Source organism: Parasteatoda tepidariorum, chromosome 10 (assembly GCF_043381705.1).
Source record: "Parasteatoda tepidariorum isolate YZ-2023 chromosome 10, CAS_Ptep_4.0, whole genome shotgun sequence".
Classification (NCBI taxonomy): domain Eukaryota; kingdom Metazoa; phylum Arthropoda; class Arachnida; order Araneae; family Theridiidae; genus Parasteatoda; species Parasteatoda tepidariorum.
The window spans coordinates 73204166-73219223 of record NC_092213.1 but is presented as its reverse complement, the minus strand read 5'-3'; the positions used below and the strand labels follow the sequence as shown (position 1 = coordinate 73219223).

General features: G+C 28.4%; 1 protein-coding gene across 5 annotated transcripts; it reads left to right on the top strand.

Annotated features, from left to right (window-relative positions):
• Window positions 1–60: 60 nt before the first annotated feature.
• On the top strand, window positions 61–9058 carry LOC107442632 (uncharacterized). 5 transcript variants are annotated; one of them, XM_043042305.1, is made up of 3 exons: window positions 61–194; window positions 3992–4138; window positions 5632–9058. In XM_043042305.1, the coding sequence occupies exons 2-3, from the start codon at window positions 4016–4018 to the stop codon at window positions 6802–6804; spliced, it is 1296 nt and encodes a 431-aa protein (XP_042898239.1). In that variant the 5' UTR covers window positions 61–194; window positions 3992–4015; the 3' UTR covers window positions 6805–9058. The 5 variants fall into 5 exon arrangements, with proteins under 5 accessions (XP_042898239.1, XP_042898240.1, XP_042898238.1 ...); XM_043042306.2 differs by having other exon boundaries at window positions 119–194; window positions 3974–4138; XM_043042304.2 differs by having other exon boundaries at window positions 128–280.
• Window positions 9059–15058: the final 6000 nt, after the last annotated feature.

Here is a 15058-nt window from a genome sequence, read left to right as displayed (position 1 = left end):
ATAATAATGTATTTACTTGTGAAGGATTTGTGTTTTGAATTTGAATTGAATTATTCCTAAAATATAGTTCACCAAACAATGACAATTGAAATGCTTAGCAGAAATTGTCTTCTTAAAACGTACCATGTTGATAAAATTCAAATTTAAAGAAAACTAAAGCTGATTTAACATTTTTGATTTTCCAAGTTTTTTAGGTAGATAATCATATTGATTATAAACTGATTAAAACATATTGTAAATTTTAAAAAATAGTTGCTTATTTTCTGTGAAAAAACTATAGGTTTGTGGCGACATTTATTTTGTCAGGATTTTTCAAAGTGATTATATTATTAAACAAATATTGACTTTTGTATATAGATTGTTATGTTACCAAAATTTAAATCTCTATTTATATATCGTCTCTAGTATTTCCTGAGGATGCTAGTAGCCTTGGACAATAAATCTATCTGATGTTTACATTAAATAACAATAAATTTTGACGGCACTAAAAATATTTTATACAATGAAATTCCAAGTGATCTATCTACAAGGAATTGAGGAATATAAGAGACAATTGAAATTTTCTACCATTTCATTCATCTTTGTTTACAAACCATCTTCAAATATCTGGGAGGGAAACAAAAAAAAAATAAAAGCTTATATGTGACTTGAGTTAATAACTGGAAGGAAAAAAAAAAAACCTAGGGTGACCCGGGGTAATTCATGATCAGTCTGTTTCTGGGGTAAATAATGATAATCTAAGTTTTATTTTAAAAAAATAATTTTTTTCTAAATTTGAGACATGAACAAGAAATGCTTGTACACTTTACTAAGGTATAACTACATTTACTTAATAATAGTTTCTTGTTTAATCTAACAAAATAAGTATCCTTAAACTGCTTTCTGTATTTTCCATTTCAAAGGTGGGTTTCAAAAAGTGCACATTTCTGCAAAGATCTCCCTCCTTCTCTTAATAATAAATAGTTTGAGTTACTTTCTTTGATCTGAAAATAGTATAAGCTCTTGTTTTGTTGTTTTAAACATTATAATTGATTATAGGAAACTATATCAAATGTTGCCCCCTACAGATGGGGTAATTCCTGATCATTGTCATTTCTTTTCATAAATAGCTAATTGTCTTTTCTTAAGTAACAGTTCATATTTTTCAAGTGGAACAACTATAAAATATATTTTAACTCAATTTAATCACAAAATTTGTTTTTAACCGTATGCTAGACAAATGTGTACCGATTTGTCTTACCTTGCTTCTATCTTAATTTTATGTGTGTACATATTTAGAACAATTTTTAAGTTTATAAATTAGCCTAATATAAATATAATGAGAAATTATAAGCCTAAAAAGGATACAAAGCTTCTAGAAAGTAAAATTAGTTCTAGTAATTAAAATTTCTTAATTAGTAAATTTCTTTTAATGATTGAAAATCAAAATTTCAGCGCGAGAGCTGCTGCCAGAGCTGTTGACATACCTTACTTAACTTTACACTCTCCCTCAATGAAGTTACAAAATCCAGCAAAAGTAACCCATGTGGGAACTCTTTCTCATATTCCAGCAGAACATGAGAAGGAGTTGGCTGCTTGCCTAAAATGTATAGCACGATACAAAGATTTTTGGAAAATTTAAAGTGCTAACCTTTATTTTTGCTTTTTAAATAAATCATTTTATTAGCTGCTTAAACATGTATTTTTGGTTTATTTGTTTGATCTTGATGTCTTATTTGTTAATGACCACTGTATAATTATTTTTAAACAACCCCTTTATGATTAAAACTGGTGATCAGTAATTATCCCAGAAAGGATCAAGAGAAGGGGTAATTCCTGATCTCTAAAAATTTAAAATATTTTAAATTCTAATTAGATTTTCAAACAAAGCAAAGTAGCCTAAGACTCATCTCATATGGCCTCAAACTTCCAGTAAATATTATAATTCTATCTTGAATAGCTTTCTTACAAAATAAATGTTTGCCTTTTTTGATCAGGAATTACCCCAGGTCACCCTACTTTTAAATACAGTTGACTCGCGTTATAACGACCCCATCGGGACTGTCCCAATCTGATTGTTATATCAAATGGTCTCTATATCAAAATGAGCAAATTTCCTTTGAAAATCGGTCACATAATGGTTTTAAACATCATAATGCATGCTTAGACTATTTGTGGTATACATGTTATAAGCCGAAAAAGGATGGGATACATACATTAATAAAACATAATGACATTTTAACAATTGAATTACAACTGTTAACAATTAAGAATTTGTGGTGTGCTGGAACAGAGGTGTGCTTGTTCAAGGTCAACCATTCGACCCCACTTTCCAATAGGAAGTTAGAAACGAGCGGTGTTCAAATTCAGAGAGGGTCGTTATATTAAGAGTTGACCTTTTTTACGGTCGTTATAGCAAGAGTAAAATAACGTTATCTTTTATGGATGTGAATTGGGACTCCTTCACAGGGTTGTTATATCATGTTGGTCGTTCTATCACAAGGTCGTTATAACGCGAGTCGACTGTAGTACAAATCGTGATTCCATCATTTCAAGTGACACGGCGAAACCTGAACCAAATTACCAAATGTTTATATAGTTACAAAGAGTAAATATTAAAGCATCCAAACAGAGCTTGAGAATGACATGAAAGATGTAATTTTCAATTTATATACCAAAGAATTTACTTATAGAGTTAGACTTTTGAATGGGAAACGTTTTAATAGAAATAGACTGATCTAAAAATTGCTATGTATAATTCTGTGCTATATAATTTTCATGTCAGTAACTGCATTAAAATAGGTATCAAAGTTTGGGGATTAATGAGCAGTTCCAGTAAAAAGCTAAAAATGAGCCTAACATTTTGAATATTTGTAATTAACCAATTTGTTTTACTCAATTCTGTATTTCTCTTTTCATTTTTATTTATTTATTTTTAATCTATCACGTGCCCTTGTCTAGCTTTCTCTAAAATTTGGTGACTACCTGATGCAAAAATCTTTCTGAAAATATGTATGCCGATTCTATATGCATTAAAGGCAATAACATTTAGAAATAAATTTTATTTCTGTATTTAAAATGAAATACTGTCCTAACTTATTTAAATTGCAAGCAGAAACAGCATTGTTCATCATCTGCCTTTTCAATGAAACTGATACCCATCAATTAAAAGTTTTGGTCTTTCTATTCTAGTTTATATATTGCTCTAATTATCTTAAGAATTAGTTTATGATTGAATAAATACATTTTCTTTTGCTTGAGTCCTTTGCATTTTTAGTTTTTGTTGTAGTTCATTAGCTGCATAATGGGCTTTAGGTACACAATTTAATAATTTTGTAATTGAAGAAGCAGATGTACTAAAGCATTGTAATACAAATTTTAAGTAAATAAAAAAATATGCATAAAACAAATTAATCGTGTTTTAAATAACAAACTGAAACGTTAAAAATAAATAAACAAAATTATATTTTTGTCTTCAACTTTGTTTAATATCTACTTTTGTACTTATGATCACCATGTAAAAAAATCAGGATATATTTTAATTGAAAAGAAATGAAATTTTTTCATTATAGTTTTGGAGTAAAATCAAATTTTTTTTTCTTTTCGTTAACTGAATAATTTAATTAAAACTTCAAGGATTGGAGTTATTTTTCCTATGTAGCATTCTAAAAAATTTTTAATTGTTAATTTTTTATGATTACAAAATTACTTATTGTTTAACTGGAAGAATAATGGAAATGGAAACATACGCTGTTTTATATCATTTCTGTAAATGATTATGTTGAAAATAACTTTTAAGTTGTAAAATACGATGTTGGAAAGAAAAATTATTTTTTGTTAATACAAAAATATTTTTTCAGTAAACACGAGTTTTTTTTTTAAGTTTCCACTTTTTCAAATCTATTGAAAAGAAAGAAAATTTTTTTATAATTGCTTAAACTTACCACTAGCTTCAATCAATTGATTTTGATGTTTTTATTTAATTCATTGACAGCTTGATTTTGTTTTCCAGTGTGTGCCTACTGTTGAAAACACTATGGCTAGGATAAAACATACTTCAAGAAAGAAGACAACAAAACGACTTCCATTAGCAGTAATGCCTCATAAGAGCTCAAAAAACTCAGATGTTAAAATTGAAAAGGGAAGCAATTCGAAAGAGGTAAATATTTTTAAACTTTTGTGCCATGCAACTAAATGGTATTTACAAGTAAAATTAAAACTTAACAACCTCAAATAGTAACTTGGCTCCAATGCTCCCATTATGGGAACAAACACTATTTATTTATTTTCTCCTTTTTTGTTATTTAATTAAATTTTATTAATTTATGGTAGAATATAGATTAGAACTTTTATGATAATTAGAAATATTTACAAATATGATGAAAATAGGCATAATAAGATAAATTAATAACTCTTTTCTATATTATTTACACATGAACATAATTTTATTCTTATAAATAAGTAAATCATTTTAAATACTTGTCAAAGGCTTATTAAAAAAAATTATTACTAAATTGTTAACAATGACTATCTTTTCTTCTCTCTTTGAATGAATACAATTTCAAAAGAGCAGGAAAAATGTAGGGTAATATATTTTTTCAATTAAAAAATATTTGAAAATTGTGGACGAATGAAAAGGACAAAAAATATCAAATGAACTACATAAATATTTTTGTAGTTTACAAAATAGTAACGGAAAATAGTTTTTTGCACTGAATTCCATGCATATAAAAATAATTTGTTCTACTAATTTTATTGTTCTATGTGTGGTATGAAATTTAACTGTGTGATATTCAAATGGAAAAACTGAAAGTGTCTGCACAAGAAAACTTTAATTTAAGTCTTGAATTATCACATTTATATAATTTATGTTGGGCAGTTTTACTGATTGCGTAATTCTTTATCAATAAAATAATAATTTTTACCCTTTCAGAGTTTTTTCAAAATTTAATAATTCTGGAAAAATTAATTTTTAATATAATTTTTTAGTTCTTAATTTCTCTGCTTTCCTCATTTATTTACTAATATTATTTTGGCTTATTTTTCACTTAATTTTAATAAATACTATTCTTTATTCATTATGGGGTAATAAACATAATTAATCTTCGTCTTTAATTTACTTAGTGAAGAGGATTGTATATTTATCATAAGAACAACATAGCATATTATGAAAAAAAATTCTATTTTTTTAGCATTGAAATATAACAGAGTGTAAAATTTACATTTGTTAACTTGCCATTGGCAATTAAATATTTAAGACTGTTGTATAAGTTTAATCTTTTTAAAAAATTGAGTTTCAAATTAAACTATGTACGATTGAGTTAAGGTCTCAAGATCGAAGTGTTATAATACCGCGAGGATGAGTTACTCACTTGGATGAGTTACTCACTTTACGCATATAATATTGTTGCTTTTGGAAACACTGAAAGCACAAAACAAACTTATTTTGATTTTTATATAATTATTATTGCAATGAATATGTTTTGATTTATAAGTTTCTACATTCTTATATGCTTTCAGTCACTATCTTTATACTACATCTGTTAACGTTTTAAAATTAGGTAAAAATTTTCATGATTTTGAAATAGTAACAACTTTACTTTTTAGCCATGTTTATTTAATTTATTAATTAAATAATTATTTAATATTAAGGTAAAAGAAACATCGACTGAGGTTGCTCGTCCAAGTTCTTCATTGAGTTCTCCGTGCCATATGCAGTATTATTTTACAACAACTGACCCACTGAATAGTAAAGTGAAGGTAGCTGGAATTAGATTCATTGAAGAGCAGACTGATAAAATGCAAGGCTTACCAGAAAATGCAGGGAAGTGGCTTCTGTTTTCCAACACTGAACATTGTGATTTAGGTGGTCCATCACATCATAACTATGCTTGGAATGTTGCCAAAGCTTTAGTAAAAGATTTCAAAAATACAGGTATCATTAGTGCTAAGTTCTCACATTTTGAGGATAGTGAAGATTCTGAACATGGTGCACTAGGGACCGTTTGCTGTTACACATCAAATTACAAAGATAAACTTGCTGTGAAACGTGCTGCAGATGCAATTTTTAAAGCTTATCCTTATCCTTTAAGTATGTATTATAAAACTGAGAAAAATGTCCTAGGTAATGTGTGTGATAGGTACAAAAAAAAGGTTGTTGCCATTTATAAATATACAATTGAAAATAAATTTTATGAAAGGTGTGCCTCAGACAGCTATAACTGGCAACTTGTTGAATTTGAAAATGAAGTTGCACCGGGAGTCAAAGAAAATGTTCCTCAAGTTTCATATAGGGAGGTCATGCCATGTATAATCACAACACATCAGTGGCTTTATATTTCTTCATTAGAACAAAACTGTGAAAGATTTGTTGTGAGTTCTACAAACTATGTTGAAAATTTACCAGACACTGCCGGAAAATGGCTTTTGTTTAATAGTTTCAGTGATGTGTGTCCTCTTGCTGGCGTGTCACATCATGATTTTGCATGGAAATCTCTAAAACATTTAGTCATTAATTATAAAAATAGTAAAGTTATTGCAGTCAAATGTTCGACCAATAGAATTGATGCGACTAATCCTAATAAAGGTGTTACATGTTGTTATACTCCACATTTTTATGATAAGTTAACCATTGAGATAGCTGCTAAAGCTATACGTGATGCCTTCCATTATCCTGATATTATGTATTATAAAACAGAGGAAGATTCGGAATCAGGAATATGCAGTCAGCATGGGAATACACACATATCTATTTTCAGGCACACACCAGATGGTAAATTATATGAGAGAGAAGGAGATCAATTGAGTTGGAAACTTCTAGATTGATTTAAAAGTGGTATTATTATTAAAACAGATTTTTTTAATTTTGATAAAAAGAAAATTTATATAATTTTATACAGCTTTTTAGACTGAAAACATATTTAGAAATTATAGAGTATGTGAATAAATAATCGTATGAAAAGCATGAAAATCACTTAATTTTTTATGTAATTTTATATATAATTTTCATTATCTTTTTTCACTCTGACAGTGTTTATTAGAAAATGTAAGGATATATAAAATTAAGGTTTAAAAGGTTCAGAATTATATCTATATATTCAAGAAAAATTTTTTACACTGAAAGTTTTTTATTACTCTTGTGTTTTTGATGATCTGATGTTTGAATATTAGAAAAATCACCTTTTTTACTAAAGTATTAAAAAAGTTTGAATTGGAAAATGTGTTTATTTAAATAATTTATTTTTTTAAAGTTTAGTCTCAATTTTAGATAGTATTTGTTTCTTTTTTTTTTCATTTCTATACTTTAAGTAGCATTTTGCCTTTGAATGTATAATTTTTCAAATGACTATTATAAAAAAAATAGTCGTATAATTAATCGTTAATCAAGAGCCTCTCATTTTTCATCAATAATTATTTCCTGCATTATATTAAAAACATAAAGTTTTTTTACTTTGAATACTCCATGCAGTTTGTCTGTATTACTACTTGTAATTTGACAATGTTTCTTTTTTTTTTCTTCTTGTTTATGTTTCTACTATTTAAAACTGTCTTTTGTTTTTAAAATAATTTTTAAATTAGTGTTAATGATTGAAAAAATAATATTAATGGTTCATTGATATATTTATCGATTTCTGATTCTTTCCTAAATTATAAGGAAGAGGTTTTTTTACAATTATCTAAAAAAAAATTTTTGTTTATTTTAGCTGTTTTACTTTGAATTTTGAAATTGCTTTTCTCAATCTGTGTATGAAAAAAATAATCGTTAAGAATATTTTGTGTTTTATTAATAAATATTTTATTGAGGGAAGTTTTTTGTTAAACTTCTGGCATTTCTAATTTTAAACATTACTTCTTTTTGAAGCTTAATAAAATAGCTACCTTTAACAATTCAGTGTTAACCCTGTACTATCAAATTTAGATTGAAAAAGTAATATTGAAAACTTCATGTTTTCATCCCCTGTCTAAGGGTTGAAATGCTATGGTCAATATGTTGTTTTGTCTTAAAAAATATACAACTGATTATTATGTTGTACTAACTATAAAATACTAATTTTTTCATGAATGATAGTGTTATTATTTTTATTCTTTTTGAAAGCACAGGATCTCACTTTAAAACTCTTTTAAAAAAATGAAAGAAAGAGATTTGGCATTATTCACAAGATTTTATATTCTAAATTTTTGAAGTATTCTTCCCAATGTTTGAATGATCGTTTTATTTTTCTTTCAAATGGTATTTTTTATAAATGTTTTATTTTTTTATAAATTGCTGTATACAAATGTATGTTTTTTTAGTGAATAAACTGTATTAATAGTTCTTTCTTCTTGAAAAATACCTTTACTTTAAAATTATTATTTCTGTTAAAGTGTTTGAATGGAATGTTGTTAATAATAAAGCAATTCTTCAGCACTATTTCCTACTATTATGGTCATTAATTCTTCCTTAAATGAAATTAAATATGCTTTGTTTTTCTTGCTGCAGAAGTATTACTGACTTGGCTGTAAATTTTCTTTAATTGAAGAAAAATAACATAATCTTCACAAAGCATACTGATCGTTGAATATTTTCCTAAAAGTAGGGATATTCCACTTTCCATCCAACAAAAAAAAAAAATCCATAAGGAAATTTATATTTTTTTATCAAACTTATTTCAACAATTTTTTAAAAAAGCATGTGTGTTTGTTTAAACTATGAATGGGGATTTTCTCCCTCAATGTTTTATTGTTGTTTCTTCCAAAATAATTTTTCTCTTAACATGTTTAAAACTATTATTTATTAAGAGAAGATTCATCAAGTATTTTTTTCCATGTTATATTTTATGCTACAAACACTACTTTAAATTACATCAGTGATTTCAATTCCATTTATAAACCATTTGAAAAAATGTAATGAGATTTATAAAATCATTAATAGTTATGTTTGTGCTTATTTTTTGTCTTCAATTTCTGTAGAGTGTTATTTCTATGTCTAGCTGTAGCTTCTGAAAGAAAAAAAGTTGTGTGATGTTGTAAAAGCAAAAAAAAAAAAAAAAATGGTGCTGATATTTCTTATACTTGATATTAAAAGATATGTTATTAAGAATATGTTGTTTTTTATTATTTTACCTTCGGTTACTAAGAGTTTTGGTTTTTTTTAATATAACATGTATAAATTAGCTCAATATTTTAAATGTTAAGCTATACAAATTTAGTATAAGTAAGAAAATTATATATGACTTTTAAATTTAGTTTCTCCGAAACCATTAGACCGATTTCATCTAAATTTTATATTTTGCCATATAAAATTACTTTCTTTAAAATTATCTAAAAATGTGTATACTTTATTATTCAAAATTTTTTCCACTATTAAATAAAATATATAATTATTTTTTGCATGGTATCATCTTTGAATAAGCGAATCTTATAATTACGTATATCTAAAAGTTTTTCGATTCACTTAAAAAGTTCTCTTAGATATGGCAAAATATGCAAAAAGTAAAATTGATACTAAGGGTTCCAAACTTTGGACTGCTCTCATGACCAAACTATTGAGAAAATATTTCCCAGATTATGGTTTGATGACCAGGATTCCAAATCCGTAAGAAAGTAAGTTTTACGGTCTGATTTCATAACTTAAAATATAGTTTACTCTTGTTAATTGGCTTATTTGAGGTCACCCTATAAACCATTAAGTTCTATTTTCTTTAGCAAAGCAATTTATTTGGTAATTGCTATCCAGACCTTTTTTTGTAAATTTAACTGAAATATAATAATACACAATGCAAATGGAGCAGAGTCTCTTAAATGTTTCGGTTTGAATGTTTATGTTTACCTCATATTTAGGTGATCTCCAAAGCAAGGAAAAAAGTTCAAATGGTTCTGTCACTTAACAAACTCTGCTTTGTGTATATTTGAGAAAGGAGAACCTTTTTGCACGATTCAGAAACCGTTTATGTTCAAAACAAAGATAAGGTCTTAATGAGGAAAATATTTACGTTTTGACTTTCAGCTTTGTTAACAGTTAACTTATCTTCAATGAAAATTTCATTCGTCTATTTACTAGAGATTTTTTTCCATTGAAGTAAACCTTGGTGATTTTATAAAAATGTTAATAATTTTTTTAAGCTTTTATAACGAAAAATATTGAGCCTATAAAATTAAAAATCTCGAGACCTGAATTTTCCGTGGTACTTTTCTGTTATCCGAAGGGAAGGAATTTCTATTTTTATGTGTTTAAAAAAATTAACAAAGGTCTACATTTTTTGGCGACTATTAATTACGCTAACCTAACCGAAAAGTAACTTTTACCTTTTTATTATTGTGTATAGTAAAAAGAGCAAAAACTTATTACTATCAAAAAATTTCAATTGGAATCGAATTTCCTTTCAGGCCGTTAAAATTTCAACTGCAAATGCCTTTTTTTTAGGATGCGAGATATTTTTACCACACATTTAACAATTGATAATTCTGATAATATTTATNCCACATAGGATTGTGTAGCAATTCTCGGGGGTTGGAGAGCGTTAGCGAGCAGGGGGCGGAACCTCCTAGTTGAAAAAAATTAACAAAGGTCTACATTTTTTGGCGACTTTTAATTATGCTAACCTAACCGAAAAGTAACTTTTTCCTTTTTATTATTGTGTATAGTAAAAAGAGCAAAAACTTATTACTGTCAAAAAATTTCAATTGGAATCGAATTTCCTTTCAGCCCGTTAAAATTTCAACTGTAAATGCCTTTTTTTTAGAATGCGAGATATTTTTACCACACATTTAACAATTGATAATTCTGATAATATTTATGGAATAATTTAACTTAAAAATGTGATTCAAATAGATCAATCGGAAGAGCGGTCGTAAATTTGAATCTCTGTTAATTTTAATGAATGCTTGTTTTGTTATATCTTTTGTCATCTTTAAACAAGCCAAAAGCTTTTTTTTGCACACAAATAGGAAGCTTGTTTCGCCAAAATATTTATATACAAACCAAAATATTTTTACAAACGAAAATCTTTTTTTTTTGCACTCAATAATACAACTTGTTTCTTCAAAATATTTAAGTCCCGCAGTGGACTGATCGTTAAGACACGGTTCCCAGCAGATCACCAAAGTCAAGCATCACTAGCTACAGTGTGCGGGTGGGTGACCACTTGGATCAGTCTGCGTAAGGGACAAAAGGGTGTGCAGTATTGGTCCTCGTTAAACTGTGCCACCGTAAAGTTCTCGAATTCGCGTGCAGGTCGTCGAGTTACCGAAACGGGGTTGCCATTCCCTCCACAGAGGATCAAAATTGTGATGGCATGTCTTCGAATCATCTTCCTTGATGTTTCCCAGACCGTCGCCAATAGCCCATTGTGCAGCTCTAGTGCGACGTAAATTAACAACAATAACATCAAAATTTTACAAACATCAAAATAAAATATTTGAACCATAAGATGTGTATACTTTTTCATCCTTTTGAATTACGTAGTTTTAAAAGAAAAAATATGAAATTTGAACGTAAGCTGTAGAATAGTTTTAGGTAGCTCAAATGGATGAAAAATTAAAAGGCAAATTAAAGCCTTTTTCGACCAATCAAATAATAAATTATTACTAAAATTAGAATTTCTTACTAAGAGTGAACTTTGAATAGTAAAGATCTTATGAAAAACGAACTTGTGTTTAAAAGTAAGCATGTAGTACTTTTTCAATTCATTTAAAATTTTATTGTGAAGATGAAATAACAACAAATGCTAACTATGCATATTTTTATAGACTTTCTTCAATCCAGTTTCTTGGTAGGGAGGGTACATTATTTATGTCGCACAATGGGCTATTGGCGATAATCTGAAAACCATCCCTGAGGATGATCTGATTCAGTTTTCTTTAGTTCAATAGTTTGCCTATCGATGTTTTAAACAAATACTGAAAAAAAAATTATGATCTATTCCTAAAATGTAAATAATTTGCAACATGGTAATTCAAAATAACGTAGAAAACATACTATTGTTGCAGTTCATTTACGTCGCACTAGAGCTGCCCAATGAGCAATTGGCAACAGTCTGGGAAACATCCCAGAGGATGATCCGAAGACATGCCATCACAATTACTCTCTGCATTGGGATCATACGGATGGCACCCCTGTTTCGGTAGCCCAACGACCTGCACGCGAAGTCTAGCACTTTACGGTAGAAAAGTTTAACGAGGACCATACCGCGCACTCTCGATCCCTACGCAGACTAATCCAGAAAGCATACGAAGCGCGAGCATGAAAAATTTCGAAAGCTATACAAATATGGTTTCAATGGCTTAAATTCATACCGTGGTTTCATTCACATTCAAATGTCATGGGTAATTCATTTTTAATATAAAAATCTATATCAAACGCATATCATATTAAACATTTGGGGTTCCGCAGTGGACTGATCGTTAAGACACGGTTCCCAGCAGATCACTGAAGTCAAGCATCACTGACTACGGTCAGTGTGTGGGTGGGTGACCACTTGGATTAGTCTGCGTAGGGAGCGAGGGTATGCGGTATTGGTCCTCGTTAAACTGTGCTACCGTAAAGTGCTCGACTTCGCGCGCAGGTCGTCGGGTTGCCGATGTAGGGGTGCCATCCAGAGGCGTATCTATGGAAGGAAGCGCCTATGGCAAATCTCGCACTGGCGCCCTTCCTAAAATATTTATAATCTCTTTTTTGATGCGATGCGAAATAAAAGCGTTGTTTGAAGTATTTAAGCCTTTTGGCAATGTTGCAAAAAGAGCCGCGGTGGCTCAGGGGATAGAGCATTCACCTTCCAACGAGGTGAGCCGGGTTCGATTCCCAGCGATGACTGCTCGANTAAACTTTTCATTTGGTATCAACCAAAACGGAATTTCTCCTTGCTCAGTGATATTTTACTTAAGTGAATGTTAACAATAAAATAAAATTGAGATATTACTAGTACTACTAATAATATTAAAAAAAGTCAAGTGAATATACTACTGCAAAGTCTAGAAAGTTCATAATACAATCAAGCCTATGTTTGCGAAATTATAACAAGTATTTTCATTTTAAACTGTTATTATGTCTCTAAACTTAACAAGATGAAAAACATCTTGAAATTTTTTTTCTTCCTATTTCTGGTTACCATAATGAGAACAAGGTGATGCAGTACAGAACCCGTTATCCGGAAATCAGAAAACCAAAAAACCGGAACGAAATTCGATAAATTTTCCCGCTATTTTTAAAAAAAAAATGTTTTTTTTCCTCATAAGATTTTAGGATTTTTCGTTCTTTTTTGAAAGATGTTTACTTTACCATAATTGTAGAAATAATCATTAGTTGTATTACTTCATCGTTTTTTCTTTTTTTAAGATTATTTCTAAATATTTTTTTATTTTTTGTTGGGTTTAACAATAAAAAAACGGCTTTTTGTAGTGATTCTGAAAACCGGAAAAATCAGTTATCCGGAATAGCGATGGTCCCGGATAATCAGTCTCCTACTGTATTATTTATTTATTGCTATAACTACATGTAAATAACTTACTTTTAGCATTAATGGAATAAAAAATATTCTTTTTGTTTGAACAGATTCATCATTTGATTCAAAGAGTAAATGAAGATGGAGTTCTGCATAGTAAGTACATTTCCTCATGCGAGCCTAAAATTATTATGTTTTTAGAGTATGTCTAAATTAATATTTAACCAACTTAAAAGTGAATGAATAACACTTACTTCAGATGGAAAGATAATTTTTTTATGCTTACGAAGTGACATAGGAGCTGACAAGGCCTTCACTTCAGCATCCTGAAAAGATTTTGTTATATAACTATCAAATGCACCCCTGGAAAAAAGCTAAATTTGTTTCTTCATATTGGCAGTAGCAAAAAATAAATCATAAATTTAAAGTAATATGTTACTGCAAAATGTACCAAAGAATTAAGTTCAAGAATTAGGTCATGAGTCAAAGAGAGAATTCAATTTTTGCTGACTTTTCTTCATTGGCAATGGATAGAAGAGACTATAAATATATACACACACATATATATATATATGCATACACATATTTATATAGTTTCTCGCGGGACGCTGCCCAGAAGTTGCCTAGACTTTATGATTATTCTGGCGTTGATCACAATACAAAAATCTTTCTGCTATATAAAAACCAGATTACAAAAATTATAATTTTGCAAAGCACTTAATTTGAGAAGATTTTTAGAGAATATTCACCAACTCTTAACAACATCCAGGCAATAGCCCTCGATAAAATTAAGAAAATTTACAAAATGAGACCAACTCAAAGAGTATAACTCTTATCCTTCCCCGGGAGACCTCTATGTTTTGTTTTTTTTAAATTACAAGTTTAGGATCCATTTTGCAATTATAGTTGGTGCGACAGATCAGGATAGGGAAATATGCCCCGTAAATTAGAAATCTTCCCAATTTGATATTTGTGTGTTTAATTTTAACAAGTATTTTCAACATTTTTTGCTTTGTTGATTAAAAGATGCCTTAATTGATAGATTTATTTTAAACTGCAGATAAAACAGCTTAAAATTAAATTTAAAAAAAACCCAACAAATTGTCAAAATTAGCACTATTTGTTTATTAGGGAGTAGAATGAGAGTATTTCATTATGAGATTAGCTGTGTTTCATGAAGTAGCTAAATTTTGTATAGCTTATTTAGGTTTAATATAGTCCTGAATTTAGAAAAAAATAACATTTAGTTATGATTTGAAGCAGCATTCAGAATCATTTCTAATTTTTAATTATATTTTTTGTTTGTTAATAATTGAAGTTTATTCTTGTTTCTGAAGAAATACAAGCTTCATGAGTATAAAATGGGTTTATAATGAGTTTATAATGTGTGTAAATGAAAGGATATATATTTTTTTAAATGAAATATAATTATTTTTATTTTTGTTGCTTTTGAATGGTTTCATGTTTCAAAATAGCATCATAACAAACTAAAATGTTTAAATCTGTTCATGTTTAAAAGTTCTCAAAATGTGGAATTGACTTATATATGACAAAATAAGTCATTTTAATTTTACCAATTTTTGGATTTTAAATTTTAAAATTGTCCAAGTTATGGTTCATGGTAAGGAATAAGTACTATCACCTAGTTTGCAATCGGTTTC